Raw genomic sequence first — 27,335 nt, forward strand, 5'->3', positions numbered from 1 at the left:
AAAAGGTCTGCATACACAATTATTGTTTTATATATGCACAGTATATATTAGCAACTAAGTGCTGCACTGTAAAAAGGTCTGCATACACAATTATTGTTTTATATATGCACACTATATATTAGCAACTAAGTGCTGCACTGTAAAAAGGTCTGCATACACAATTATTGTTTTATATATGCACACTATATATCAGCAACTAAGTGCTGCACTGTAAAAAGGTCTGCATACACAATTATTGTTTTATCTATGCACACTATATATTAGCAACTAAGTGCTGCACTGTAAAAAGGTCTGCATATACAATTATTGTTTTATATATGCACATTATATATCAGCAACTAAGTGCTACACTGTAAAAAGGTCTGCATACACAATTATTGTTTTATATATGCACATTATATATCAGCAACTAAGTGCTACACTGTAAAAAGGTCTGCATACACAATTATTGTTTTATATATGCACACTATATATTAGCAACTAAGTGCTGCACTGTAAAAAGGTCTGTATATACAATTATTGTTTTATATATGCACATTATATATCAGCAACTAAGTGTTGCACTGTAAAAAGGTCTGCATATACAATTATTGTTTTATATATGCACACTATATATTAGCAACTAAGTGCTGCACTGTAAAAAGGTCTGCATACACAATTATTGTTTTATATATGCACACTATATATTAGCAACTAAGTGCTGCACTGTAAAAAGGTCTGCATACACAATTATTGTTTTATATATGCACATTATATATCAGCAACTAAGTGCTGCACTGTAAAAAGGTCTGCATACACAATTATTGTTTTATATATGCACACTATATATCAGCAACTAAGTGCTGCACTGTAAAAAGGTCTGCATACACAATTATTGTTTTATATATGTACACTATATATTAGCAACTAAGTGCTGCACTGTAAAAAGGTCTGCATACACAATTATTGTTTTATATATGCACACTATATATCAGCAACTAAGTGCTGCACTGTAAAAAGGTCTGCATACACAATTATTGTTTTATATATGCAAACTATATATTAGCAACTAAGTTCTGTACTGTAAAAGGTCTGCATATACAATGTATTTTATATATGCACATTATATATCGGCAACTACATGCTGCATTGTAAAAGGTTTTCATACACAATTATTGTTTTATATATGCACACTATATATTAGCAACTAAGTGCTGCACTGTAAAAAGGTCTGCATACACAATTATTGTTTTATATATGCACACTATATATTAGCAACTAAGTGCTGCACTGTAAAAAGGTCGGCATACACAATTATTGTTTTATATATGCACACTATATATCAGCAACTAAGTGCTGCACTGTAAAAATGTCTGCATACACAATTATTGTTTTATATATGCACACTATATATTAGCAACTAAGTGCTGCACTGTAAAAAGGTCTGCATACACAATTATTGTTTTATATATGCACATTATATATCAGCAACTAAGTGCTGCACTGTAAAAAGGTCTGCATACACAATTATTGTTTTATATATGCACACTATATATCAGCAACTAAGTGCTGCACTGTAAAAAGGTCTGCATACACAATTATTGTTTTATATATGCACACTATATATCAGCAACTAAGTGCTGCACTGTAAAAAGGTCTGCATACACAATTATTGTTTTATCTATGCACACTATATATTAGCAACTAAGTGCTGCACTGTAAAAAGGTCTGCATACACAATTATTGTTTTATATATGCACATTATATATCAGCAACTAAGTGCTGCACTGTAAAAAGGTCTGCATACACAATTATTGTTTTATATATGCACACTATATATCAGCAACTAAGTGCTGCACTGTAAAAAGGTCTGCATACACAATTATTGTTTTATATATGTACACTATATATTAGCAACTAAGTGCTGCACTGTAAAAAGGTCTGCATACACAATTATTGTTTTATATATGCACACTATATATCAGCAACTAAGTGCTGCACTGTAAAAAGGTCTGCATACACAATTATTGTTTTATATATGCAAACTATATATTAGCAACTAAGTTCTGTACTGTAAAAGGTCTGCATATACAATGTATTTTATATATGCACATTATATATCGGCAACTACATGCTGCATTGTAAAAGGTTTTCATACACAATTATTGTTTTATATATGCACATTATATATCAGCAACTAAGTGCTGTACTGTAAAGAGGTCTGCATACACAATTATTGTTTTATATATGCACACTATATATTAGCAACTAAGTGCTGCACTGTAAAAAGGTCGGCATACACAATTATTGTTTTATATATGCACACTATATATTAGCAACTAAGTGCTGCACTGTAAAAAGGTCGGCATACACAATTATTGTTTTATATATGCACACTATATATCAGCAACTAAGTGCTGCACTGTAAAAATGTCTGCATACACAATTATTGTTTTATATATGCACACTATATATTAGCAACTAAGTGCTGCACTGTAAAAAGGTCTGCATACACAATTATTGTTTTATATATGTACACTATATATTAGCAACTAAGTGCTGCACTGTAAAAAGGTCTGCATACACAATTATTGTTTTATATATGCACACTATATATCAGCAACTAAGTGCTGCACTGTAAAAAGGTCTGCATATACAATTATTGTTTTATATATGCAAACTATATATTAGCAACTAAGTTCTGTACTGTAAAAGGTCTGCATATACAATGTATTTTATATATGCACATTATATATCGGCAACTAAGTGCTGCACTGTAAAAAGGTCTGCATACACAATTATTGTTTTATATATGCACACTATATATTAGCAACTAAGTGCTGCACTGTAAAAAGGTCGGCATACACAATTATTGTTTTATATATGCACACTATATATCAGCAACTAAGTGCTGCACTGTAAAAATGTCTGCATACACAATTATTGTTTTATATATGCACACTATATATTAGCAACTAAGTGCTGCACTGTAAAAAGGTCTGCATACACAATTATTGTTTTATATATGCACATTATATATCAGCAACTAAGTGCTGCACTGTAAAAAGGTCTGCATACACAATTATTGTTTTATATATGCACACTATATATTAGCAACTAAGTGCTGCACTGTAAAAAGGTCGGCATACACAATTATTGTTTTATATATGCACACTATATATCAGCAACTAAGTGCTGCACTGTAAAAATGTCTGCATACACAATTATTGTTTTATATATGCACACTATATATTAGCAACTAAGTGCTGCACTGTAAAAAGGTCTGCATACACAATTATTGTTTTATATATGCACACTATATATTAGCAACTAACTGCTGCACTGTAAAAAGGTCTGCATACACAATTATTGTTTTATATATGCACACTATATATTAGCAACTAAGTGCTACACTGTAAAAAGGTCTGCATACACAATTATTGTTTTATATATGCACAGTATATATCAGCAACTAAGTGCTGCACTGTAAAAAGGTCTGCATACACAATTATTGTTTTATATATGCACACTATATATCAGCAACTAAGTGCTGCACTGTAAAAAGGTCTGTATACACAATTATTGTTTTATATATGCACACTATATATTAGCAACTAAGTGCTGCACTGTAAAAAGGTCTGCATACACAATTATTGTTTTATATATGCACACTATATATCAGCAACTAAGTGCTGCACTGTAAAAAGGTCTGCATACACAATTATTGTTTTATATATGCACACTATATATTAGCAACTAAGTGCTGTACTGTAAAAAGGTCTGCATACACAATTATTGTTTTATCTATGCACACTATATATTAGCAACTAAGTGCTGCACTGTAAAAAGGTCTGCATACACAATTATTGTTTTATATATGCACACTATATATCAGCAACTAAGTGCTGCACTGTAAAAAGGTCTGCATATACAATTATTGTTTTATATATGCACACTATATATCAGCAACTAAGTGCTGCACTGTAAAAAGGTCTGCATACACAATTATTGTTTTATATATGCACACTATATATTAGCAACTAAGTGCTGCACTGTAAAAAGGTCTGTATACACAATTATTGTTTTATATATGCACACTATATATTAGCAACTAAGTGCTGTACTGTAAAAAGGTCTGCATACACAATTATTGTTTTATATATGCACATTATATATCAGCAACTAAGTGCTGTACTGTAAAAAGGTCTGCATATACAATTATTGTTTTATATATGCACACTATATATTAGCAACTAAGTGCTGCACTGTAAAAAGGTCTGCATACACAATTATTGTTTTATATATGCACATTATATATCAGCAACTAAGTGCTACACTGTAAAAAGGTCTGCATACACAATTATTGTTTTATATATGCACACTATATATTAGCAACTAAGTGCTGCACTGTAAAAAGGTCTGCATACACAATTATTGTTTTATATATGCACACTATATATTAGCAACTAAGTGCTGCACTGTAAAAATGTCTGCATACACAATTATTGTTTTATCTATGCACACTATATATTAGCAACTAAGTGCTGCACTGTAAAAATGTCTGCATACACAATTATTGTTTTATATATGCACACTATATATTAGCAACTAAGTGCTGCACTGTAAAAGGTCTGCATATACAATGTATTTTATATATGCACATTATATATCGGCAACTACATGCTGCATTGTAAAAGGTTTTCATACACAATTAATATTTTATATATGCACAGTATACATCAGCAATTAAATGCAGTAATGCAGAATGTCTATACACAATTGTTGTTATATATATATATATATACACACACACAGTATATATCAGCAATTAAGTGCCACGTTACAAAAAGGTCTGGGCACACAATAAATAGTTATATATGCACTGTATAGATCAGCAATTAAGTGCCACGTTACAAAAAGGTCTGGGCACACAATAAATAGTTATATATGCACAGTATAGATCAGCAATTAAGTGCCACGTTACAAAAAGGTCTGGGCACACAATAAATAGTTATATATGCGCTGTATAGATCAGCAATTAAGTGCCACATTACAAAAAGGTCTGGGCACACAATAAATAGTTATATATGCACAGTATAGATCAGCAATTAAGTGCCACGTTACAAAAAGGTCTGGGCACACAATAAATATTTATATATGCACAGTATAGATCAGCAATTAAGTGCCACGTTACAAAAAGGTCTGGGCACACAATAAATAGTTATATATGCACAGTATAGATCAGCAATTAAGTGCCACGTTACAAAAAGGTCTGGGCACACAATAAATAGTTATATATGCACAGTATAGATCAGCAATTAAGTGCCACGTTACAAAAAGGTCTGGGCACACAATAAATAGTTATATATGCACAGTATATATCGGTAATTAAATGTTGCATTACAAAAGGTCTGCACACACAAATATTGATATATGTACAGTATATATCAGTAATTAAATACTGCATTACAAAAGGTCTGCACACACAATAAATATGTATATATGCACAGTATATATCGGTAATTAAATGCTGCATTACAAAAGGTCTGCACACACAAATGTTGATATATGTACAGTATATATCAGTAATTAAATACTGCATTACAAAAGGTCTGCACACACAATAAATATGTATATATGCACAGGAAATATCAGCAATTAAGTGCTGCATTACAAAAGGTCTGCACACACAATAAATATGTATATATGCACAGTATATATCGGTAATTAAATGCTGCATTACAAAAGGTCTGCACACACAAATGTTGATATATGTACAGTATATATCAGTAATTAAATACTGCATTACAAAAGGTCTGCACACACAATAAATATGTATATATGCACAGTATATATCGGTAATTAAATGCTGCATTACAAAAGGTCTGCACACACAAATGTTGATATATGTACAGTATATATCAGTAATTAAATACTGCATTACAAAAGGTCTGCACACACAATAAATATGTATATATGCACAGGAAATATCAGCAATTAAGTGCTGCATTACAAAAGGTCTGCACACACAATAAATATGTATATATGCACAGTATATATCGGTAATTAAATGCTGCATTACAAAAGGTCTGCACACACAAATGTTGATATATGTACAGTATATATCAGTAATTAAATACTGCATTACAAAAGGTCTGCACACACAATAAATATGTATATATGCACAGGAAATATCAGCAATTAAGTGCTGCATTATAAAAGGTGTTCACACACAAAATGTTTATATATGTACAGTGCATATCAGCAATAAATCGCTAAATTGCAAAAGGTCTGCATACTAAATTAAATGTTACATTTTACAATGCAGCAAAGACAAAAATAAAATGATTAATAGCCTTTCACACTATTTAAAACTATGTCAAGTATACAAATGTATCTGATGTATTCTGAAGTTGCTGAGTATTCTATTATGGTAACAATCATATCTTTCAGCTGTTCGTGTTCCTTTACAGTGTTTTGTTTTTGTTTTTTTAACTTTCACCTCTAGGGACCAAGGCAAAAACGGATTTCTGTGACTAAAGGGAAGACTAACCTAATTGTAAACAAGGCTAAACATCAAATACAGTTATATACTTTGGAAATCAAAAGAAAAGAAAACATTAAGTAAATCACAACCTTTTGTTGCTAATTATACAAACGACTATTCATTTCCATTATTCTTTAGTTTGTTTGAAACCTCAGCGCTGAATCACCCTGATAATATTACAAATTTAAATTGCATTCCCCATCAGGTTAATTGCTAATGAGCTTGTACTCTCAAAGGTAAATGAAAAGAAAGGGCCTTTGGGTTTTCTAAGCAGAAGGACTTGCATTATAGTTTATACTATTAAGTGGAAGCTAATTTTTAGTCATATTGACTCATTGGTCATAGTGGAGTGTAAATCACCTAAAGGGAAAAGTCTAAATGTATCTTGTATGATTCAGACAGAGCAAGATAGGTAAACATATATGTCTCTTGTAATTGTCTCACCACATAAAGCAGTAAGTTAGCTCCGCCTCCAAGGCATGTATTGCTGCACTGTAGTTGATTTTAGCTATGTATTTAATCCAGATTTATATGCACCATAGTATATATTAGTAATTAGGTGCCGCATTACAAAGGTTTGCACACAAAGTAAATATTAATATATGCACAGTATATAATAGCAATTAAGCTCTGAATTGAAAAGATCTGCAAATAAAAAAATAAATGTTTATAAATGCACAATATTTATCACCAATAAAGTGTCACATTACAAAAGTTCTGCACATACAATAAATTATTTATATACGCTCTATATATCAGTAATTTAATGTTGCATTGCAAAAAGTCTGCACATATAATAATTACTGATACATACTGTGCATATATAAACATTTATTGTGTGTGCAGAGCGTTTGTAATGCTGCACTTGATTACTGATATATACTGTGCAAATATAAACATTTATTGTGTGTGCAGACCTTTAGTAATACGGCACTTAATTACTGATATATACTGTGCATATATAAACATTTATTGTGTGTGCAGAGCGTTTGTAATGCTGCACTTGATTACTGATATATACTGTGCATATATAAACATTTATTGTGTGTGCAGACCTTTAGTAATACGGCACTTAATTACTGATATATACTGTGCATATATAAACATTTATTGTGTGTGCAGAGCGTTTGTAATGCTGCACTTGATTACTGATATATACTGTGCATATATAAACATATATTGTGTGTGCAGACCCTATGTAATGCAGCACTTAATTACTGATATATACTGTGCATATATAAACATTTATTGTGTGTGCAGACCTTTAGTAATGAGGCACTTAATTACTGATATATACTGTGCAAATATAAACATTTATTGTGTGTGCAGACCTTTAGTAATACGGCACTTAATTACTGATATATACTGTGCATATATAAACATTTATTGTGTGTGCAGAGCGTTTGTAATGCTGCACTTGATTACTGATATATACTGTGCATATATAAACATATATTGTGTGTGCAGACCTTATGTAATGCAGCACTTAATTACTGATATATACTGTGCATATATAAACATTTATTGTGTGTGCAGACCTTATGTAATGCAGCACTTAATTACTGATATATACTGTGCATATATAAACATTTATTGTGTGTGCAGACCTTTAGTAATGCAGCATTTAATTACTGATATATACTATGCATATATAAACATTTATTGTGTGTGCAGACCTTATGTAATGCAGCATTTAATTACTGATATATACTATGCATATATAAACATTTATTGTGTGTGCAGACCTTATGTAATGCAGCACTTAATTACTGATATATACTGTGCATATATAAACATTTATTGTGTGTGCAGACCTTTTGTAATGCTGCACTTGATTACTGATATATACTATGCATATATAAACATTTATTGTGTGTGCAGACCTTATGTAATGCAGCACTTAATTACTGATATATACTGTGCATATATAAACATTTATTGTGTGCGCAGACCTTTAGTAATACGGCACTTGATTACTGATATATACTGTGCAAATATAAACATTTATTGTGTGTGCAGACCTTATGTAATGCAGCACTTAATTACTGATATATACTGTGCATATATAAACATATATTGTGTGTGCAGACCTTTTGTAATGCTGCACTTGATTACTGATATATACTGTGCTTATATAAACATTTATTGTGTGTGCAGACCTTTTGTAATGCAGCACTCAATTACTGATATATACTGTACATATATAAACATTTATTGCGTGTGCAGACCTTTTGTAATGCAGCACTCAATTACTGATATATACTGTGCATATATAAACATTTATTGTGTGTGCAGACCTTTTGTAATGCAGCACTCAATTACTGATATATACTGTACATATATAAACATTTATTGCGTGTGCAGACCTTTTGTAATGCAGCACTCAATTACTGATATATACCGTGCATATATAAATCATTTAAGTGCTGCATTGCAAAAGGTCTGCAAACACAATGGGGCCAAATTATCAAGCCGTTTCTAAAGACCGCTGCTCCATAACTTGTCGAATATGATCGGGTTGATTGACACCCCCTGCTAGCAGAATCTGCAGGGGGCGGTATTGCACAAGCAGTTCTGGTGAACTGCTTGTGCAATGATAAATATTATACATCGTATCATGTCCGCTCGCAATTTCATAAATATGCCCCAATAAATGTTTATACATGCACAGTATATTTCAGAAATTTAGTGCTGCATTACAAAATTTCTGCACATATAATAAATAATTACATATGCACAGTATATATCAGCAATAAAGTGCTGCATTACAGAAGTTCTGCACACAAAAATGTTTATATATGTACAATATATATCAGCAATTAAGTGCTACATTACAAACAGTCTGTGCACACACAAATATTTATAATACCAATTAAGCTCTTCATTGAAAAAAATCTGTAAATAAAATGTTTATTTATACATAGTATATATCAGGAATGAAGTGCCTGTATCACAAAATATTTGCACACACACACCCTATATGTTTAAAAAGGCATTTAAACTGACATTTTGTGAGACAACTTTGCACTGTTTTACAGACTATGGACACATCACTTGAAAATATGTGATTATATTTATCTGGCTAACTAGGGAAATATAGAACTGTGCAACTGCATGGATCAAGCAGTCATTGTGTATAGTGTTGCATGGACAAGGTTCTAAGTCTTACAGGGTACAATGCAGCCTTTCTGGGGAAAGTGAAATGGTTTGTTAAATTACATGAAAAGTGCACCAAAAAATTAAACATTTATGGAGACTTGAATTTGGGGTTCATGTTAGTTTTTAAAGCTACAACATTTTTACAACTTATAACACAAAAAGGAAACCATGATTTGGACAACTACAGGAGGTATCTCTTTAACCCTGTGACTGCCAGAAAGGACTGCAACACTTCATCCGTGGCAGCCAGGGGTACACTTTTTTGTAACGTCTGCCCTTTAAAGGAATTGTGTCTAATGAGTCTCTGATTCAGCGTCAAGCCTAATGCAAATTTATTACAGGCTTTACAGTGTGTGATGGCCTCATCCCTCAGCTAAGCCATTAAATCTCTTGTGTTCACAGACAAATAGCAGCATTTATCAGTGTTTGCTACTGTTTTATCACTGCCAGTTATTATCTCAATGTGCTGCTTGTCACTAGAGTATTAACCAGCTTCACTCGCTATACCTGCGCTGTTAAATCCGCAGCCCAGGAAAAACCCTCTGACCTCAGGAGACTCCCCTAATAGCGGTTTGTGGTCTGCAGTGAAGGATTCTGGAATGAAAATACCAAGTTTATTAGCAAAAATATACACTGTGCTTAGATTAAAGAAACAAAACACATATTTCATGCAATATTAGCGAGTGTCATTAGGCATGAATAACCGCATACAGAGCACAGGCATTGCATATTTGTATGATCATCTGCATTGTTTCACTTGTAAAGATGGTGAACATATTTTAGCAATAGAATTGACCAAACCAACATTATGCACCTCAGTATCAAAAGATAAGCTGGAAACCTGTATAATACAACAATGTTGTGTTACTTGATCAATAATATGACTTGGTTAAAACTAAAGGTGTAAAACTGTTATTAAAGCAATTTCTAGTGCAAAAATGATGTGGTCTACTATATGTTTACAGGCCACAAAGTGTTTAAACACATACGGCTAGATTACGAGTTTTGAGTTATGAGGGGTGCGGTGCTAACGTGCAGTTTTTTCTCACCGCTCACTTACCTACAGTGCTGGTCTTACAGGTTTTTACAAACCCGGCGTTAACAGGCAAGAAGTGAGCGTAGAGCAAAATTGAGCTCCATACCGCACTCCAATACCAGCGCTGCTTAAGTCAGCGGTGAGCTGGTCATACGTGCTCGTGCACGATTTCCCCATAAACATCAATGGGGATTGCCGGCTGAGAAAAAGTCTAACACCTGCAATAAGCAGCGTAAAACTCAGTAACGCAGCTCCATTGATTCCTATGGGGAAACAAATTTTATGTTTACACCCTAACATAAACCCGAGTTTAAACACCCCTAATCTTACACTTATTAACCCCTAATCTGCCGCCCCCTACATCGCCGCCACCTACATTATATTGATTAACCCCTAATCTGCCGCTCCGGACATCGCTGCCACCTACATTATACTTATTAACCCCTAATCTGCTGCCCCCAACATCGCCGCCACCTACATTATACTTATTAACCCCTAATCTCCCTCCCCCAATGTCGCCGCAACCTACCTACATTTATTAACCCCTAATCTGCCGCCCCCAACGTTGCCGCCACTATTCTAAATTTATTAACCCCTAAACCTAAGTCTAACCCTAACCCTAACACCTCCTAACTTAAATATAATTTAAATAAATCTAAATAAAATTACTATCATTAACTAAATTATTCTTATTTAAAACTAAAATACTTACCTATAAAATAAACCCTAAAATAGCTACAATATAACTAATAGTTGCATTGTAGTTAGCTTAGGATTTATTTTTATTTTACAGGCAAATTTGTATTTATTTTAACTAGGTAGAATAGTTAGTAAATGGTTATTAACTATTTCATAACTACCTAGCTAAAATAAATACAAATTTACCTGTAAAATAAAACCTAACCTAAGTTACACTAGCACCTACATTAAATACAATTAAATAAATTAAATTAAATTAGCTAAATCACAAACAAAAAACACTAAATTACAGAAAATAAAAAACAAATTACAAGATCTTTAAACTAATTACACCTAATCTAATAGCCCTATCAAAATAAAAAGCCCCCCCCCCCCAATAAAAAAACCCTAGCCTAAACTAAACTACCAATAGCCCTTAAAAGGGCCTTTTGCGGGGCATTGCCCTAAAGAAATCAGCTCTTTTACCTGTAAAAGAAAATACCAACAAATCCCCCCAACAGTAAAACCCACCACCCACACAACCAACCCCCCAAATAAAATCCTAACTAAAAAAACCTAAGCTCCCCATTGCCCTGAAAAGGGCATTTGGATGGGCATAGCCCTAAAAAGGGCATTTAGCTCTATTGCTGCCCAAAGCCCTAACCGAAAAATAAAACCCACCCAATACACCCTTAAAAAACCCTAACAAATCACGAAAGAAAAAATTTGGGTTCAGTGTCCCTTTAAAGTCCTGCTATGAGCAGCAAGTACTGAAGATGCCAAGCTGAATACAGACAGTGATTGCCAGGGTTTAGTTACTGTTCTGCAAATGGGCTCATTGGCTATTTCTTGTTCAAGATCAGCAGTTCTCTGCATTTTCTGAGTAGAACTTTTACCCACACGCAGGGGTTAAATACACATTAACAAAATTAGAGCACACCATGTTTGCATTGGAATGCATATGAGCTATAATAGAAATGTGGCAATGTAGTTATTACATATCACACACAAAAACAAAGTAAATAACAAAACTCATATGCTGATAAATACTACATAGATGACAAGACATTTTTTAATCTAGAATAAAGTTTCACCTATTTTCCACAACAGTATTTCATGATAGCTTTTTAACAGGTTGCACCAATTTCCCCCTTATAGGGCTCGATTTATTAAGCCCTTCTCCCCATTGATTTATCAAGCAGCGGTCATCAGACGGCTGCTTCCTTGTCCTGTTCTCCACCTCTTAGGTGGAGAATTTCAAATTTCCCCAATCACATGGGCAGGGGGCGGGGTTGCAGGTGAGCGCACAGGAGCGATCGTGTGCAATGGTAAATGCAGCAGTGGATTGCTGCCTGCCAGAGGAAAAGTCGGGCGGACAGGGGTGAATATTCACGCCCCTGTCCGTCCATGGATGATAAATGGATTCCATAGTGTCTAGGGGTCGATTCCCAAAACTATCTGGTCTGGAAATTCTACAAGAAGCCTGGCCAGTATTACAAGGAACTAAACCCTGAGGGATTGGTTAAAAGATCATTTTTACCTTGGGATCTGTGTATCTCATTAAGGGCAGCTAACTAACATTCGTTACACAATATAATTCTCAGTAGAAAAACAAGCTGATCATTCCTGCAAATGCCACAAGTTGTTGACAATCGGACACTCGTTTGATGATGAAAAACTCACCAGCCTGAAGAGAAATCAGACAAATTCTTATTATTTTTAGCATTATATTGTTTTGTGTGTAAAAGTTACAGAGTTCCAATGCCATCATATTTATTCATGTATTCTATTATCACATTTGCTTCCTTCTCTTGGTATCTTTTGTTAAAGAGTAATTCTACATAGGCTAATAGGAGCTCAGGTGTGTGCACGTGTAGCAATGTTATGCATTGTGGAAAACACTTCTAAAGACACGTGTAAGCTCCTAAGCTCCTATCAGCCTGCATAGGTTTACTCTTTAACAAGATACCAATAGCATCAGCACACCCAATTTGATAATAGAATAATTTAAAGGAACAGTCTAATTGATATTTGTTAAAAAGCTAGACAATCCTTGTATTACCCATATAACAATGTTAGTTGTGCAAAGCTGGGGAATGGGCAGTAAAGGTGTTTTCAATCTTTTTAAACAATAACAAAAAACAAGTAGACTTCTCTTTAAGTTTAATTTTTACTTTACTGTAAAACATTTTTTATTTAACTACAAATCACTAAATTTGTTAATAAACTTATTAAAGTATGTCCTTGTTCATTTGAAATAACTACATCTTTATTAATAAACTACTAAAAGTGTCACTAAATAGCTGTATGAATAAATGATGTGCCTGTAACCAATGGGGAAATGCCTGCATCCTACCTTTTGGCTTCAGCATATCTTACATATCTCTCAGACAGTCAAAGGGTTAAACAAGCTAAATATAGGGAAGTAAGAGAACGGGAACTGCCACCCGTTGCCCGTACTTACACCTCAATCAAAATAAGTTGGCATCTTGTCCGGCCAAAGCCTCTCCCCTGTAAATGTCATGTCCAATCTAGTTAGTGAAGGGAATGCGAAGTGACCTAGTTTTCATGAACATGACAGAGCACAATGTCCCGAGGGGACAAATTGTCTGGCTATTTTCTTGTTTCCTATCCCTCTCACTTTAGTAAAGGAAGGGTAGCAGAACGGAGCGGTGTCGAGAAACGGTCACCAGATATGGATCCACTCATAGCACTTATCACACAACATGAATGAGCTGCTCACGCTGTGCAATATCAGTAGAATAGAGTCCACCGAGTGCACTTGACCCTTAGGTCGCTGAGTATTGGCGCCCCTCTTCTGTCTTGTTAACTGACACACACTTTCATCACGCCACTGAAATCTATCAATAAAGCAGAACCTCATGATAATATCAGTAGAATAGAGTCCACCGAGTGCACTTGACCCTTAGGTCGCTGAGTATTGGCGCCCCTCTTCTGTCTTGTTAACTGACACACACTTTCATCACGCCACTGAAATCTATCAATAAAGCAGAACCTCATGATAATATCAGTAGAATAGAGTCCACCGAGTGCACTTGACCCTTAGGTCGCTGAGTATTGGCGGCCATCTTCTGTCTTGTTAACTGACACACTTTCATCTCGCCAGATGGAATACACCCAAGGGTGTTAAGGGAACTTGGCACTGTTATAGACAAACCTCTACTCTTAATTTTTCAAGACTCATTATCCTCAGGCATGGTACCCCAGGACTGGTATAAAGCTGACGTGGGGTCACTCTTCAAAAAGGAAGCAGGGATGATCCAGGAAGCTATAGACCAGTTAGTCTGACATCAATAGTGGGGAAGATATTTGAAGGGATTATAAGGGATTATATTGATGAGCATATTAAACTCAATATGTAAACAAGATTATGAGTTCTAATCAGCATGGTTTTAGGAGAAATAGATCAAGTCAAACTAATCTAATTAGATTCTACGAGGAAGTAAGTAAAAATATAGATAGATAAAGGGGAATCAGTTGATGGGATATACTTAGATTTTGCAAAGGCATTTGATACAGTGCCACATGAGAGATTAATGCACAAAATTAAGGGACTGGGAATAGCTGAAAATGTTAGCTCATGGATAAATAACTGGATAAAAGATAGGGAGCAACGAGTAGTAGTAAATGGATCATACTCAGATTGGACAAAGGTAATCAGTGGAGTTCCCCAGGGATCAGTACTGGGCCCTGTTCTTTTTAATATTTTTATAAATGACTTGGGGATTGTAGAAATTAACCTATAAGGAGAGGCTAGCCAAACTGCGTCTGTTTTCTTTAGAAAAAAGGCGCTTGAGAGGTGACATGATTACTTTAAATAAATATATTCAAGGCCCATATTCAGAGATGGCAGAAGCTCTGTTTATTCCAAGAAAATTGTTTCTGACAAGAGGTCACAATTTAAGGTTGGAGGAAAGGAGATTTCATCTCCTGCAACGGAAATGTTTTTTCACTGTAAGAGCAATAAAATTGTGGAACTCATTACCAAAGGAGGTAGTGAATGCCAATACCCTAGATACATTTAAAAATAGTCTGGATACATTTCTGTATATAAACAAAATTCATGGATATGATTGCTAGTATTAAATGGGTCACCTTTTAGTGGGGTTATTTAAGCTTAACTGGAACTTTTTGTAAGTATTTTAGATTTGTATAGGTTGAACTCGATGGACTACAGTCTTTTTTCAACCTTATCTACTATGTTACTAAGTACTATCACTAAAGCAGAACCTTATCATGATAATATCAGTGGAATAGAGTCCGCTGTGTGCACTTGACCCTTAGGTCGCCGAGTACTGGCGCCCCTCTTCTGTCTTGTTAACTGACACTTTCACCTCGCCACTGAGCACTATCAATAAAGCAGAACCTTATCATGATAAGTATAGTGGTTTTCTTGCTGTTTTACAGAATATCTCTGTACAGATTGTATTTACAATTCATCTAATGAAGACGGAACTCTGAAAAACACTACAGTACGTCATCTCAACCATTCAAAATACAAGGTTACAAGCAGATCCTAAGAAATATATTAATTCACGGGTAAAAAAACAACTGTTCTTATTAGATAAGCTCATTTTTTAGAAAGCAAAGGTAATATCAAGAACAAACGTACAGACAAATAGTAGTATTAACCACCTGCCTCGACATTATATCAAAATGATTTACATTGTAAAGTTACCAGGGATAATGTCTAATAGCACTGGATAATACAATCTGATGTGGGTTGAGGGGTTTTAGGGGCAGCAGGAAATAAAAACAATGTTGTATTAAAGGGACAGCAGTTGTTGGGATGTGGGTAACAAGTGTGGTCTATCAGTTAGGCTGTGGGAGTGTGGTTATAGGATGGCAGTTAGCAAGTAACAAATATAGCAGACTGGGGGACAGAGGTCATTTGTGTAGTAGGTTAGGTAATGGGTAGTGCATGATTCTTTTCAAGACTTTAGGATGTATCCTAATATGAAGCGAGGATTGGGTAGCAAAGGTGTTGCCCCGAGACCCTGATATTTGGAACTCACCTTTGTATTGTGGGTATTCAGCCAATTTACACTTTAGATAAATGTTGGACCACTACCAACTCTAACGCAGTTTGCCACAGAATCAACTGCAGCCAAGGGGTAAACTAATGTTTTTAGGTAGATATGATAACTGCAGAGCTGAAAGGTTTTTTTGGTTCTCCTCTGCTGTCAAATTCCGTCTTTCAGTAATAATCTGCAGGTCTTTTTTTTTTTTGGCTCCTGGTGATTACAAAACATTAGTTGCGCTTCTGCTGCCACCTACAGACCAGCTCATCTTTACATTTGTTAAACTGGAGCTCCAGCGAGCGACCACAGTGAAATTCAAGGTCGTTTCATGACTCCCTCTCAATATCATTATTCAATTTTTTCACACACATCAGGCTGCATAATTGTGACTGCTCAGGAAATAGCAAAAGACTTCAGTCCCAGTTATCTGCTGTGCCAGCTTTCAAAGCTCTGAAATCATTAACTTTTTCTGTGCCAATGACTACTCACCTGGGCCACAAACAGTGGATTTGATACCGGTTTTCTCCAGCGCTGGAACCCGGTTGATGGCTCCTTGAATGTGCTGCATGAAAACATCCCAGTCCAGATCAAAGAGACCGAAAGCAAACTTATCTGAGACCTAAACAGGGAAGAAGGTTATTAATTTTAATATTAAAGGGACATTAAACACTAAATACACGCTAGATAGAATGATACATTCAAAGAAAAGATTAGTCCATGACTAACATGTAGATGTATTTTTTAAAGTTTAATTAGTTGTTTAAAAAGTGACAAAATAAGTGTAAAGTTTTAGTGTCTATAAAACACTGGGAGCTGCCATGTTGTAACTTGTGTTACCTTCTCTGCTGTGGCCAATTAGAGACAGTTATAAATAGGTCACTAGAGTGTGCAGCCAATGGTTGTGCTGGATTTAACAGTGTTCTGCACTTCCATTTCTAACAGGAACTGAAAAGCTCACAATTTCAGAATGGAATTACAGGCAAAGAGGACAAAATAAATAATGAAAGTATACTGCAGAGTTGTTTTATATATAGACTTTATCATTTTATATTACCATCTCAAAGTGTTTAATGTCCCTTTAAGACAGACACTGCCTGGGTCTCCAACTTAAAGGGACACTAAACCCAAAAATATTCTTTCATGATTCAGATAGAGAGAATTCAATTTTAAACAACATTCCAATTTACTTCTACTGAGCCTATCTAAATATGCTTTTCAGCAAAATATATCAAGAAAATAAAGCAAATTAGATAATAGAAGTAAATTTGAAAGTTGTTAAATTGCATGTTCTTTCTAAATCAAGAAGTAAAAATGTGTGTTTCATGTCCCTTTAGAGAAGTACAGGAAGAAAAGTCATTTAAATAAAAAAAAACTATGGGGTTGATTCAATTCTTTGGGATTGTGTTTATTGGCTATTTATCAGGGCCCAATACCCCAACATCACGTCAACAAAGTAATCACAATTCAAACAATAAAACCAACATCAGCAATACCTCTCCATCCGACCACAAGTTACTGAATAAAAATCAACCACAAAGAGGACGTATCGAGTTCAGCAGCCAAACCTGAATGTCATAAGTTATATTTAACACTGCCAACTTGAGTATAGTCCATGCAAACTCTGGCTGTGCTTAACCCTTAAAAGCCAAAGACTGACCATTCAAACATAGAATGGTAACTTCATTTAAAACATGAAAGATTTCCAGACTTGCAGGTACATAAAAAAACATTAATATATACGAGAATGAAGATAAATGTTCAATGTGCCTTTGTAGAGTCCACAATATATAGAGAGCAATACATAGCAACACCCACAGCTTTGGAAACATATTAAAATGTAACATTTATTGTATAAGTTGCAAGTAAAACAACAGACCTTCTGGCCCTCCCCTATACATTTTATAAAACAACAGACCTTCTGGCGCTCCCCTATACACTTTATAAAACACCAGGCCTTCTGACGCTCCCCTATACACTTTATAAAACAACAGACCTTCTGGCGCTCCCCTATAAACTTTATAAAACAGACCTTCTGGCGCTCCCCTATACACTTTATAAAACAACAGACCTTCTGGCGCTCCCCTATACACTTTATAAAACAACAGACCTTCTGGCGCTCCCCTATACACTTTATAAAACAACAGACCTTCTGGCGCTCCCCTATACACTTTATAAAACAACAGACCTTCTGGAGCTCCCCTATACACTTTATAAAACAACAGACCTTCTGGCGCTCCCCTATACACTTTATAAAATAACAGACCTTCTGGTGCTCCCCTATACACTTTATAAAAAAACAAACCTTCTGGCCCTCCCCTATACACTTTATAAAACAACAGACCTTCTGGCGCTCCCTTATACACTTTATAAAACAACAGACCTTCTGGCGCTCCCCTATACACTTTATAAAACAACAGACCTTCTGGCCCTCCCCTATACACTTTATAAAATAACAGACCTTCTGGCGCTCCCCTATACACTTTATAAAACAACAGACGTTCTGGTGCTCCCCTATACACTTTATAAAACAACAAACCTTCTGGCCCTCCCCTATACACTTTATAAAACAACAGACCTTCTGGCGCTCCCCTATACACTTTATAAAACAACAAACCTTCTGGCCCTCCCCTATACACTTTATAAAACAACAGACCTTCTGGCCCTCCCCTATACACTTTATAAAACAACAGACCTTCTGGCGCTCCCCTATACACTTTATAAAACAACAGACCTTCTGGCGCTCCCCTATACACTTTATAAAACAACAAACCTTCTGGTGCTCCCCTATACACTTTATAAAACAACAAACCTTCTGGCCCTCCCCTATACACTTTATAAAACAACAGACCTTCTGGCGCTCCCCTATACACTTTATAAAACAACAGACCTTCTGGCGCTCCCCTATACACTTTATAAAACAACAGACCTTCTGGCCCTCCCCTATACACTTTATAAAACAACAGACCTTCTGGTGCTCCCCTATACACTTTATAAAACAACAGACCTTCTGGCCCTCCCCTATACACTTTATAAAACAACAGACCTTCAGGTGCTCCCCTATACACTTTATAAAACAACAGACCTTCTGGCGCTCCCCTATACACTCTATAAAACAACAGACCTTCTGGTGCTCCCCTATACACTTTATAAAACAACAGACCTTCTGGGGCCCCCCTATACACTTTATAAAACAACAGACCTTCTGGCCCTCCCCTATACACTTTATAAAACAACAGACCTTCTAGTGCTCCCCTATACACTTTGTAAAACAACAGACCCTCTGGCCCTCCCCTATACACTTTATAAAACAACAGACCCTCTGGCCCTCCCCTATACACTTTATAAAACACCAGACCTGTTTAGTGCACTCATACCTCCAAACCCTGCGTCATGTAATACATCACAAAAAATGAACCCCTATAAAATGAGTCAGTTACTCAGGGTTGCCCTGAGTGAGGGCGAGAGGGGCAATCGCCCAGGGGTGATGGTATAAGAATGTGCATTCTGTATTTATTTTGTGAAGAAGTGTTTATGATATCAGGAGGTGTAATTCTTTATATAGGTTACACTGAATATTGGGCAAGGTGGGAGTTACAGGGGGCAGGGTATATAGGGGAAGAGGAATAAGGGTGCTGGCTGAGGGGCACCTCAAATTTGTCTTGCCCAGGGCCCCACAAATGTTAAGTGTGACCCTGCTCACTGATAGGGGCCATTCTACACATTGGTCATGATTTTAATGTTTCTGAAACACTGCGGGGGATGTGATTTAAGTTTATGTATATGTGAGAGTGCTCTTTTTGGGATATATATATATATATATATATATACACACACATACATATATATATATATATATATATATATATATATATATATATATATATACATACACATACATATACACACACACTCACATTTATATATACACACACATATATATACATATACAAATATATAAACAGACACACACACACACACATATATATACACTCATACATCATATATAACAAACGGCCAAGTATGTTTGTCAGATGCAGTCATGCGCAGTAGAGACTGCACAGGACAAACATACCTGGCCGTTTGGATCCTGACAGCAGAGAGCACTCCACACAGAGCAAGGCTAAAGCGGCGTGTCAGGGGGCGTGGCCGATGGGAGCGCAGCGGTGGGGGCGTGGTCGAGTGCCGCAATGGGGGCGTGGCCGGGCGGGCTGCCACGATGGGGGCGTGGCCAGAGAGCGCAAAGGGTTTGAAAGAGAGAGCCAGAGAGGGGAAGAGAAAGCAAGAGAGGGGGGAGAGAGCAAAAGAAAGGGTGGAGAGAGAGCAAAAGAAAGGGGGGAGAGAGAGCAAAGGAAAGGGGGGAGAGAGAACAAAAGAGGGGGGAGAGAGAGAGAGCAAAAGAGGGGGGGGGAGAGAGAGAGCAAAAGAGGGGAACAAAGAGCAAAAGAGAAGGGGGAGAGAGCCAAAGAGGGGAGAGAGAGAGAACAAAAGATAGGGGGGAGAGAGCCAAAGAGGGGGGAAATAGCCAAAGAGGGGGGGAGAGAGAACAAAAGAGAGGGGAAGAGAGCCAAAGAGGGGAGAGAGCCAAAGAGGGGGAGAGAGAGAACAAAAGAGAGGGGGGAGAGAGCCAAAGAGGGGGAGAGAGAACAAAAGAGGGGGGAGAGAGAGAGCAAAAGAGGGGGGGGGGGGGAGAGAGAGCAAAAGAGGGGAAGAAAGAGCAAAAGAGAAGGGGGAGAGAGCCAAAGAGGGGAGAGAGAGAACAAAAGATAGGGGGGAGAGAGCCAAAGAGGGGGGAAATAGCCAAAGAGGGGGGAGAGAGAACAAAAGAGAGAGGAAGAGAGCCAAAGAGGGGAGAGAGAGAGCAAGAGGGGAGAGAGAGAGCAAGAGGGGAGAGAGAAAAGCAAAAGAGGGGGAGAGAGAGCAAAAGAGAGGAGGGAGAGCCAAAGAGGGGGAGAGAGAGAACAAAAGAGAGAGGGGAGAGAGAGCCAGAGAGAGGGGAGATAGAGCGCCAGAGAGAGGGGAGAGAGAGAGCAAAAGAGGGGAGAGAGAGAGAGCAAAAGAGGGGAGAGAGAGAGAGAGAGAGAGAGCAAAAGAGGGGGGGAGAGAGAGAGAGCAAAAGAGGGGGGAGAGAGAGAGAGCAAAAGAGGGGGGAGAGAGAGAGAGCAAAAGAGGGGAGAGAGAGAGAGAGAGAGAGAGAGAGAGAGAGAGAGAGAGAGAACAAAAGAGGGGAGAGAGAGAGAGAGCAAAAGAGGAGAGAGAGAGAGAGAGAGAGAGAGAGCAAAAGAGGGGAGAGAGAGAGAGAGAGAGCAAAAGAGGGGAGAGAGAGAGAGAGAGAGAGAGAGAGAGAGAGAGAGAGAGAGAGAGAGAGCAAAAGAGGGGAGAGAGAGAGAGCAAAAGAGGGGAGAGAGCAAAAGAGGGGAGAGAGAGAGCAAAAGAGGGGAGAGAGAGCAAAAGAGCGGAGAGAGAGCAAAAGAGGGGAGAGAGAGCAAAAGAGGGGAGAGAGAGAGAGAGCAAAAGAGGGGAGAGAGCAAAAGAGGGGAGAGAGAGAGCAAAAGAGGGGAGAGAGAGAGCAAAAGAGGGGAGAGAGAGCAAAAGAGGGGAGAGAGAGCAAAAGAGCGGAGAGAGAGCAAAAGAGGGGAGAGAGAGAAAAAGAGGGGAGAGAGAGCAAAAGAGGGGAGAGAGAGAGCAAAAGAGGGGGGAGAGAGAGCAAAAGAGGGGAGAGAGAGAGCAAAAGAGGGGGAGAGAGAGAGGAGAGAGCAAAAGAGGGGAGAGAGAGAGCAAAAGAGGGGAGAGAGAGAGCAAAAGAGGGGAGAGAGAGAGAGCAAAAGAGGGGAGAGAGAGAGAGAGAGAGAGCAAAAGAGGGGAGAGAGAGCAAAAGAGGGGAGAGAGAGAGAGAGCAAAAGAGGGGAGAGAGCAAAAGAGGGGAGAGAGAGAGCAAAAGAGGGGAGAGAGAGAGCAAAAGAGGGGAGAGAGAGCAAAAGAGGGGAGAGAGAGCAAAAGAGCGGAGAGAGAGCAAAAGAGGGGAGAGAGAGCAAAAGAGGGGAGAGAGAGCAAAAGAGGGGGGAGAGAGAGCAAAAGAGGGGAGAGAGAGAGCAAAAGAGGGGAGAGAGAGAGAGAGCAAAAGAGGGGAGAGAGAGAGCAAAAGAGGGGAGAGAGAGAGCAAAAGAGGGGAGAGAGAGAGAGCAAAAGAGGGGAGAGAGAGAGAGAGAGAGAGCAAAAGAGGGGAGAGAGAGCAAAAGAGGGGAGAGAAAGAGAGCAAAAGAGGGGAGAGAGAGAGCAAAAGAGGGGAGAGAGAGAGCAAAAGAGGGGAGAGAGAGAGCAAAAGAGGGGAGAGAGAGAGCAAAAGAGGGGGAGAGAGAGAGCAAAAGAGGGGGAGAGAGAGAGCAAAAGAGGGGGGAGAGAGAGAGAGCAAAAGAGGGGAGAGAGAGAGAGAGCAAAAGAGGGGAGAGAGAGAGAGAGCAAAAGAGGGGAGAGAGAGAGAGAGCAAAAGAGGGGAGAGAGAGAGAGAGCAAAAGAGGGGAGAGAGAGAGAGCAAAAGAGGGGAGAGAGAGCAAAAGAGGGGAGAGAGAGAGCAAAAGAGGGGAGAGAGAGAGCAAAAGAGGGGAGAGAGCAAAAGAGGGGAGAGAGAGAGAGACCAAAAGAGGGGAGAGAGAGAGAGAGAGAGAGAGCAAAAGAGGGGAGAGAGAGAGCAAAAGAGGGGAGAGAGAGAGCAAAAGAGGGGAGAGAGAGAGCAAAAGAGGGGAGAGAGAGAGCAAAAGAGGGGAGAGAGAGAGCAAAAGAGGGGAGAGAGAGAGCAAAAGAGGGGAGAGAGAGAGCAAAAGAGGGGGGAGAGAGAGAAAAAAAGAGGGGAGAGAGAGAGCAAAAGAGAGGGGGAGAGAGCCAAAGAGAGGGAGAGAGAGCAAAAGAGAGGGGGGAGAGAGCCAAAGAGGGGAGAGAAAGAGCAAAAGAGGGGAGAGAGAGAGAGCAAAAGAGAGGGGAGAGAGCGCAAAAGAAAGGGAAGAGAGAGCCAAAGAGGGGGGAGAGAGAGCAAGAAAAAGGGGGGAGAGAGCAAGAGAGAGGAGGGGAGAGAGAGCAAGAGAGAGGAGGGGAGAGAGAGTGCAAGAGAGAAGGGGAGTGAGAGCAAAAGAGGGGGGAGAGAGAGAGCAAAAGAGGGGGGAGAGAGAGAGCAAAAGAGAGGGGGGAGAGAAAGCAAAAGAGAGGGGGGAGAGAAAGCAAAAGAGAGGGGGGAGAGAAAGCAAAAGAGAGGGGGGAGAGAGAGAGCAAGGGGTGGGACCGCTGTACTGCAAAAAATGGCCCGTGTACACACACACATATATATATAAAGCGGCGTGTCAGGGGGCGTGGCCGACGGGAGTGCAGCCGGTGGGGGCGTGGTCGGGCGGGCTGCCACGATGGGGGCGTGGCCAGAGAGCGAAAAAGGGTTTGAAAGAGAGAGCCAGAGAGGGGAAGAGAAAGCAAGAGAGGGGGGAGAGAGCAAAAGAAAGGGGGGAGAGAGAGCAAAAGAAAGGGGGGAGAGAGAGCAAAAGAGGGGGGAGAGAGCAAAGGAAAGGGGGGAGAGAGCAAAGGAAAGGGGGGAGAGAGAACAAAAGAGGGGGGAGAGAGAACAAAAGAGGGGGGAGAGAGAGCAAAAGAGGGGGGGGGGAGAGAGCAAAAGATAGGGGGGAGAGAGCCAAAGAGGGGAGAGAGAGAACAAAAGATAGGGGGGAGAGAGCCAAAGAGGGGGGAAATAGCCAAAGAGGGGGGAGAGAGAACAAAAGAGAGGGGAAGAGAGCCAAAGAGGGGAGAGAGAGAGCAAGAGGGGGGAGAGAGAGCAAAATAGAGGGGGGGAGAGCCAAAGAGGGGGAGAGAGAGAACAAAAGAGAGGGGGGAGAGAGCCAAAGAGGGGGGAGAGAGAACAAAAGAGAGGGGGGAAAGAGCCAAAGAGGGGGGGAGAGAGAGCCAGAGAGAGGGGAGAGAGAGCAAAAGAGGGGAGAGAGAGAGAGCAAAAGAGGGGAGAGAGAGAGAGAGAGAGAGAGAGAGAGAGAGCAAAAGAGGGGAGAGAGAGAGAGAGCAAAAGAGGGGAGAGAGAGAGCAAAAGAGGGGAGAGAGAGAGCAAAAGAGGAAAGAGAGAAATAGAGCAAAAGAGGAGAGAGAGAGAGAGCAAAAGAGGGGAGAGAGAGAGCAAAAGAGGGGAGAGAGAGAGAGAGAGAGAGAGCAAAAGAGGGGAGAGAGAGAGCAAAAGAGGGGAGAGAGCAAAAGAGGGGAGAGAGAGAGAGAGAGAGAGAGAGCAAAAGAGGGGAGAGAGAGAGAGCAAAAGAGGGGAGAGAGAGCAAAAGAGGGGAGAGAGAGCAAAAGAGGGGAGAGAGAGCAAAAGAGGGGAGAGAGAGCAAAAGAGGGGAGAGAGAGAGAGCAAAAGAGGGGAGAAAGAGAGCAAAAGAGGGGAGAGAGAGAGCAAAAGAGGGGAGAGAGAGAGCAAAAGAGGGGAGAGAGAGAGAGAGAGCAAAAGAGGAGAGAGAGAGAGCAAAAGAGGGGAGAGAGAGAGAGAGCAAAAGAGGGGAGAGAGAGCAAAAGAGGGGAGAGAGAGCAAAAAGAGGGGAGAGAGAGCAAAAAGAGGGGAGAGAGAGCAAAAAGAGGGGAGAGAGAGCAAAAAGAGGGGAGAGAGAGCAAAAGAGGGGAGAGAGAGAGAGAGAGCAAAAGAGGGGAGAGAGAGCAAAAGAGGGGAGAGAGAGAGGAGAGAGAGGGGAGAGAGAGAGAGAGAGAGAGAGAGTAGAGAGAGGGGAGAGAGAGAGCAAAAGAGGGGGGAGAGAGAGAAAAAGAGAGGGGGGAGAGCCAAAGAGGGGGGAGAACAAAAGAGAGGGGGAGAGAGCCAAAGAGGGTGGAGAGAGAACAAAAGAGAGGGGGGGGAAAGAGCCAAAGAGGGGAGAGAGAGAGCCAAAGTGGGGAGAGAAAGAGAGCCAAAGAGGGGAGAGAAAGAGAGCCAAAGAGGGGAGAGAAAGAGAGCAAAAGAGGGGAGAGAAAGAGAGCAAAAGAGGGGAGAGAGAGAGAGCAAAAGAGGGGAGAGAGAGAGAGCAAAAGAGGGGAGAGAGAGAGAGAGCAAAAGAGGGGAGAGAGAGAGAGAGCAAAAGAGGGGAGAGAGAGAGCAAAAGAGGGGAGAGAGAGAGAGAGAGCGCAAAAGAGGAGAGAGAGAGAGAGAGAGCAAAAGAGGGGAGAGAGAGAGAGCCAAAGAGGGGAGAGAAAGAGAGCAAAAGAGGGGAGAGAAAGAGAGCAAAAGAGGGGAGAGAAAGAGAGCAAAAGAGGGGAGAGAAAGAGAGCAAAAGAGGGGAGAGAAAGAGAGCAAAAGAGGGGAGAGAAAGAGAGCAAAAGAGGGGAGAGAAAGAGAGCAAAAGAGGGGAGAGAAAGAGAGCAAAAGAGGGGAGAGAGAGAGAGCAAAAGAGGGGAGAGAGAGAGCAAAAGAGGGGAGAGAGAGAGAGAGCAAAAGAGGGGAGAGAGAGAGAGAGAGAGAGCAAAAGAGGGGAGAGAGCAAAAGAGGGGAGAGAGAGAGAGAGACCAAAAGAGGGGAGAGAGAGAGAGAGAGAGAGAGAGAGAGAGAGAGAGAGAGAGAGAGAGAGCAAAAGAGGGGAGAGAGAGAGAGCAAAAGAGGGGAGAGAGAGAGAGCAAAAGAGGGGAGAGAGAGAGAGCAAAAGAGGGGAGAGAGAGAGCAAAAGAGGGGAGAGAGAGAGCAAAAGAGGGGAGAGAGAGAGCAAAAGAGGGGAGAGAGAGAGCAAAAGAGGGGAGAGAGAGAGCAAAAGAGGGGAGAGAGAGAGCAAAAGAGGGGAGAGAGAGAGCAAAAGAGGGGAGAGAGAGCAAAAGAGGGGAGAGAGAGCAAAAGAGGGGAGAGAGAGCAAAAGAGGGGAGAGAGAGAGCAAAAGAGGGGAGAGAGAGAGCAAAAGAGGGGAGAGAGAGAAAAAAAAGAGGGGAGAGAGAGAGAAAAAAAAAAGAGGGGAGAGAGAGAGAAAAAAAAGAGGGGAGAGAGAGCAAAAGAGAGGGGGGAGAGAGCCAAAGAGGGGAGAGAGAGCAAAAGAGAGGGGGGAGAGAGCCAAAGAGGGGAGAGAAAGAGCAAAAGAGGGGAGAGAGAGAGAGCAAAAGAGAGGGGGAGAGAGCGCAAAAGAAAGGGAGGAGAGAGCCAAAGAGGGGTGAGAGAGAGCAAGAGAAAGGGGGGAGAGAGCAAGAGAGAGGAGGGGAGAGAGAGCAAGAGAGAGGAGGGGAGAGAGAGCAAGAGAGAGGAGGGGAGAGAGAGTGCAAGAGAGAAGGGGAGTGAGAGCAAAAGAGGGGGGAGAGAGAGAGCAAAAGAGGGGGGAGAGAGAGAGCAAAAGAGGGGGGAGAGAGAGAGCAAAAGAGGGGGGGGAGAGAAAGCAAAAGAGAGGGGGAGAGAAAGCAAAAGAGAGGGGGGAGAGAGAGCAAAAGAGAGGGGGGAGAGAGAGCAAAAGAGAGGGGGGAGAGAGAGAGAGAGCAAGGGGTGGGACCGCTGTACTGCAAAAAATGGCCCGTGTACACACACACACATATATATATATATACATACATATATATACATACACATAAATTAAAAAAGCTTTATATAAGAAATTTATATATATATATATATATATATATATATATATAATTTTAATTGTATGTTTATTTGAACAGTGAGAGGTAGAATAGCAACAAAAAATCCAGAAAAACGCATTTTAAAAAAAAAGTTATAAACTGATTTGCATTTTAATGAGTGAAATAAGTATTTAATGAGTGAAATAAGTATTTGACCCCTTTGCAAAACATGACTTAGTACTTGGTGGCAAAACCCTTGTTGGCAAGACGTTTCTTGTAGTTGGCCACCAGGTTTGCACACATCTCAGGAGGGATTTTGTCCCACTCGTCTTTGCAGATCCTCTCCAAG

General features: G+C 39.4%; 1 protein-coding gene across 4 annotated transcripts in view; it reads right to left on the minus strand.

The window, feature by feature from the left end:
- The window catches only part of SARDH (sarcosine dehydrogenase), a 263,164-nt gene that overhangs the window by 182,717 nt on the left and 53,112 nt on the right, over window positions 1-27,335 (minus strand). For all 4 annotated transcript variants that reach the window (XR_008399747.1, XM_053695898.1, XM_053695900.1 and 1 more), the window contains exons 8-9: window positions 16,931-17,060; window positions 10,193-10,279 (exon numbers count right to left, since the gene is read on the minus strand). Coding sequence is in view for 3 of the 4 variants with exons in the window: in XM_053695898.1 (XP_053551873.1) it covers window positions 10,193-10,279; window positions 16,931-17,060 (217 nt within the window). In the remaining variant the exon portion in view is untranslated. The remainder of the gene's footprint in view (window positions 1-10,192; window positions 10,280-16,930; window positions 17,061-27,335) is intronic.

This window comes from Bombina bombina, chromosome 12 (assembly GCF_027579735.1).
Source record: "Bombina bombina isolate aBomBom1 chromosome 12, aBomBom1.pri, whole genome shotgun sequence".
Classification (NCBI taxonomy): Eukaryota; Metazoa; Chordata; class Amphibia; order Anura; family Bombinatoridae; genus Bombina; species Bombina bombina.